Raw genomic sequence first — 5,220 nt, 5'->3', positions numbered from 1 at the left:
TATCATTTTTTCAGTTAAAAGTCAGGGGTGGGCTAGCTGATGGTATGGTGATTAGTCAGTTGTCCCAGGGCAAACTACATAGTTTAAGTCACAAAACTACTGAGCATGTGTGTAAGCCTAAAATATCAAAAGGAGGGAGAGCTGGAGGAGAAGGAATTGTGGCATGACCATTTTCCATGAGTCTCTCTGTCAAGCACATGTGCCCTCTAGAATAGTAAAGAAAGAAAAACAAAGTCTACAATATTTTAAAATTCTCAGAATTCTTTCCCATGTCCAATGCAAACAATTTTCCTATACACATGTCAATTTATTTTTTTCTTAGATATCTTTTTTATGGTAGCTATTTTAAGAAATATTTAATAGTTATTTAATCCAAGCACTCCATTAATTATATAAATAGTTAAAATTAAGTGAACATTGATGGGGCCGGCAGGTTGCGTGGTGGTTAGGGACGCTGGACTCCCATATGGCTGCCCGCAGTTCAAGTCCCGGACCTGGCGGCTTGCTTTCTCACTCTCTCTCTCTCTCTCTCACTCTGTCTCTCCCTGGTTAAATTAAAGTAATTAATTAATTAATTCTTAAAAGAAAAGATTAAGTGAACATTGCAATTATTTAATGGACACAAGATATACTAGATGCTTCCTAAACTAACATTTTGAGATTATGTATAATGTTTCATTGGAAGCCATCATAATATGTAAGATAAAGTTATTACCAAATTATTAAAGATACACGATTAAGCAATACAGAATGCATAGAAAAAAAAGCTTTTATAGTATGATAGGTATTTTAAGATCAAAGTAGATCATGTTAAATTATCAATGATCAAAACCAAGAACCTGAGTAGCTATCATATGCTCATGTTTTAATTAAAATTTCATTGTAATATTACTGTGTGATGATTATCTACAGGGCAAAAGACAATCTAAAGCTGCACATTTAGGAGAATATGTTATGAAAGAAAGATGAAAAAATGGTTTACTGAAGAAAGAGTAAATTGAGGTGCAGAGTGAATATAATTTAACAGTCTAATACTACACTTTCAGTTTTTAATTTTGTTATTATATGTGGGTGACACCTTGTTGTTTTTGGAAACCTTGGCAAGCAGATATTTTTAAAAATCAGTAATATAGGGGCCAGCAGGTGGTGTGGTGGTTAATGTGCTAGATCCCACATGGCTAGCTCTGCAGGTAGCGTCCTGGACACGAAGGCTTGATAAACATGCTGGGTGCACATGTGTGCATGCACAAAATCTGGAGAGGAGAATAGAAAAGAAGGTATTGAAGTATGGCCATCCCCAGGTGGGGGAAGGATGATTCTTATAGTTATCTCTGTCTCTCTCTCTCTCTCTAGTAAGTGCACATGCCCTTTGGCAAAAATTGAAAAAATAATCAATAATATAAATACAAGTTATAAAAATATAATTAAATAATTTTAAATATTAATATGTATGTGTTTTAAACTAATATCAGAGTTAAGGAAAAAGATTGAGCAAATTGAAATTTAACTCCATTTGGGATCAGAAGATGGCCTAGTGGTTACGTCACTGGAATCCCATGTAGTTGACCGCAGTTTGAGTCCTGAACCTGGTGGTTTAAACTCATGCCAGGCACGTGTGTGCATTCCCAAAAATCACAAGAGGATAATGAAGGAGAAGGGAGTGTGGCACAGCTATCGCCACCGGAAGATGGCGGAGTGGGTTTGGTTGGTTTGGGCCTCTCTGTTTCTCTCTTGCCAGTGAGCACACAAGCCCTATAGCAAAAACCTCTCTAAAAAAAATAACCAAACAAACCAAAAAAAACTTCACTCCATTTGTCAGAGTGTGATTGCATTGAATTGCAAATATAGGTAACTTATAAATATGTTTAGTATGGCTCTTTTATTATTTTTGGAGACCCTGTTAAACATTTATCAGAACATTATTTCCTTCTGCCTATGCCCATTAAGGAATTTGGACTTGAGGATCACCATGTTGCTTGAATCACAGCCACATCAATAGATGCAAGGCAAACTCAAATTTACATAGAATCTCCAAAGTACCTACAAAAAATTAAAAAAGAAAAAGAAAAAAAAAGAAAAGCTTATAATGCAAAGAGATAAAGACAAACATAATTCTTGAATAGCTAGAACATTTAGGTCTCTGATGCCTAAAAGAGTCCAGTATAAATTCCAATTCTAATAATTAATTTAGTAAAGCACTATTGACCAGAAGATTTAATTAATCTTATAACTGAGCTGTACACACACAAATATCAACAAGCTATTTTAGTCTTCAAATGTTAATTTGGTTAAGTTGAAAGTTTTAATTGTCACCTATTTTTGAGCCTGTGTAACCTTGCTTATACAAATTAATTGTTCTAAGACCTTGTCTTTTAGATGAAGACAAAAGAGAACCTAAGAAGTGAAAATTCAAAACACTATTACAAAAACTATTCTCCTAGTAAATTAAATGATGCATATGTTATACATTGCTTTGAGAGAAAAATGGAAATGGATGAGTACTAAGTTTTATTCCTTTAAGTGTAAAGTTATATTAAAATCCTATGTAGGATAGAAATATGTCAAGGTGAAGACTGTGTAAACATGCTTAGTCTCAAACTCTCCAATGTATACAACTAATTTTTTGTTGTTGTTCAAACAGTTAAACCATATAAACACTGGAAAATAGTTTAGTATATCATCAGTGTACCAAGATCAAGGAAAAGTACCTAGGAGGTAGAAAGCATAAAATAGTAAATATGAAAAATTAAAAGAAAAGAAATTGAATTTCATGAAACCAAAAGGCAAGTTAGGATTTAAGGAAACAAAAGCAAGTCGGGTTTTTTCCAAGGGAGACTCAGAATAGTTTTAGCTCAGCATCAGCAAGTTACGGAAAGGAGTGCGCTATAGAGCAGACATCAGCATAGTCCATTAGGATGCTTCAGAGTAAAGGCATTGGGGACTCACAGAGATCACGAGCACACTTGTAGTCATTTTGGTATATGGGTCAAAAAGGCATTCAGGGGGTCAGCAGATGGTGTGGTAGATAAAGGCACTGGATTCCCACATGGTCGACTATGGTTCAAGTCCTGAATCTGCTGACTTGCTTTCTCGCTTTCCCTTTCTCTCTCTCTCTCTCTCTCTCTGTCACTGTCTGGTCAAACCTCAAAGTTGTTTACCACTTGGATTACTTGGTGAGCTTCCGCCATGCTAGGCGAGCATTGTAGGCGATGGGCGGGGGCGCTCCACAGGGACTCACAGAGATCACGAGCACACTTGTAGTCATTTTGGTATATGGGTCAAAAAGGCATTCAGGGGGCCAGCAGATGGTGTGGTAGATAAAGGCACTGGATTCCCACATGGTCGACTATGGTTCAAGTCCTGAATCTGCTGGCTTGCTTTCTCGCTTTCCCTTTCTCTCTCTCTCTCTCTCTCACTGTCTGGTCAAATTTAAAAACAATAATAGCAACTAGAATTATGAATAATTCTTTAAGAGAACAATTTACACTGCCCTGCAGTGTAACAGTAGATTAAAAAAGAAAAAGTCATTGAGTAAGATTTATTTCAATGTTTAAGGATGTGGTTCACAAAGAAGCTATAACACTTGTGACCCAACAGGCATAATGTAATAATGAAAAGGAATAAGGTAAAATAGAGAAAATAGAATTTGCCTCACAGAAGAGCTTATTCTAGTATTCTCTATTCTTATATACTAGGATAGATCATATTTCAATAAACATAAAGGTTGTCTTTCACTTAATTTTGCTTGGTGCTCAAATACAAGATTTTTCAATAGTTAAACTAAATTCTGACATCCTGGTAAATGTTACTTTCAATTTTGAGACATCAAATCATTCCAATCCAGGAATTCTTCCATGCATACAATGTTGGAGGATAATTGAAGTCAAAATGAAAAAAAAAAAGAATAAAACCTGAGAGAAAAAGAAGTTGAATATTGAAGTGGAAGAAGAAATTAAATAATATTAGTTGGATTACAGAAAAATTCCATTTAAAATTGAAGCTCTAACTTTCTTTATGATTAAACTTTATTTGAGAAATACTTTTTCATCATGTTCTTAAAGGACTGTTTTACCTGCTGGTTCCTCAGGGAGTAAATAAAAGGATTTAGCATTGGGGCCACAGACGTGTTGAGCACTGCTATGCCCTTCGTGAAAGCCACTCCTTCTTTAGCTGATGTTTTGACATACATGAAAATGCAGCTTCCATAAGAAATAGAGACAACAATCAGGTGTGAGGAGCAAGTGGAAAAGGCCTTTTTCCTTTGCTCAGCAGAAGGGATTCTCAGGATTGTCCTAAGAATTAATGCATAGGAAAGAATCACTAAGGTCAAGGTGACCATGAGCGTGAACACTGCCAGGAAAAATGCCATGAGCTCTAGGAAGGCTGTGTCTGAGCAGGAGATGAGCAGCATAGGAGAGGAGTCACAACTGAAGTGGTCAATGATGTTGGAGGCACAGAAATCCAGCTGCAGCCCCATGATGACAGGTGGAAAGATGATGAGAAATCCAGTCACCCAAGAACTAAGAACAAGCTGGATGCAGACTCTGCTGCTCATGATTGTCGTGTAGTGCAGTGGCTTACAGATAGCCACATAGCGATCGTAGGACATGGCCGTCAAAAGGAAAAATTCTGTTCCACCAAGCAGTAGGAAGAAAAACACCTGGGCCATGCAAGAATTATAGGAAATGGTCTTCTCCCCTGTTACAATGCTAACTAGAAATCTGGGAATAGAAACCGTCGTAAATGAGATTTCTAGGAAAGAAAAATTCCTAAGAAAGAAATACATAGGCGTTTTGAGGTGTGAATCTATCAGGGTGAGGGTAATAATTGTCAGGTTTCCAGTGATACTCAATATATATGTGAGAAATAGAAATATAAAAATCAGAATATTTAGATTTGGATCATCTGTTAATCCCAGAAGAATGAACTCTTTCACAGATGTACGATTTTTCATTTTTTATTGTTGATTTCTGTGAAGTCTATAAATGAAAACAAGAAAGAATGAAATCCTGAGAGCATGGTTACATTTTATTGCATTTTCTGGGAAACATGTAAGGCTTATGATAAGACAGTAAACTACCAAGTTCTACTGACTTCTAAAAATGTAGTTAAATGACACACACATGCTCTGTCTCTCTGTCTCTCTCTCTCTCTCTCTCCTACACACACACACACAAATCTATATTTGGTACCTCCCTTGAAGCTAAGTAGTCATTTAAT

The 5,220-nt window shown here is 36.2% G+C and overlaps 1 protein-coding gene across 1 annotated transcript; it reads right to left on the bottom strand.

Moving 5' to 3' along the window:
* Positions 1-4,018: 4,018 nt before the first annotated feature.
* Positions 4,019-4,954, bottom strand: LOC102480385 (olfactory receptor 6C76). The gene has a single exon (XM_006163870.1). The coding sequence runs from the start codon at positions 4,952-4,954 to the stop codon at positions 4,019-4,021; it is 936 nt and encodes a 311-aa protein (XP_006163932.1).
* Between the last annotated feature and the right edge of the window lie 266 nt (positions 4,955-5,220).

The sequence above is a fragment of the Tupaia chinensis genome, unplaced genomic scaffold (genome assembly GCF_000334495.1).
Source record: "Tupaia chinensis unplaced genomic scaffold, TupChi_1.0 Scaffold143422_1, whole genome shotgun sequence".
In the NCBI taxonomy this organism is placed as follows: Eukaryota; Metazoa; Chordata; class Mammalia; order Scandentia; family Tupaiidae; genus Tupaia; species Tupaia belangeri.
Note: the sequence above shows the minus strand (reverse complement) of the source record. Positions and strands in the feature narration are given on the sequence as shown.

Bases quoted from the DNA above. Each gene is read 5' to 3' on its own strand.
- LOC102480385 (XM_006163870.1), bottom strand. From the start codon at position 4,954: ATGAAAAATCGTACATCTGTGAAAGAGTTCATTCTTCTGGGATTAACA.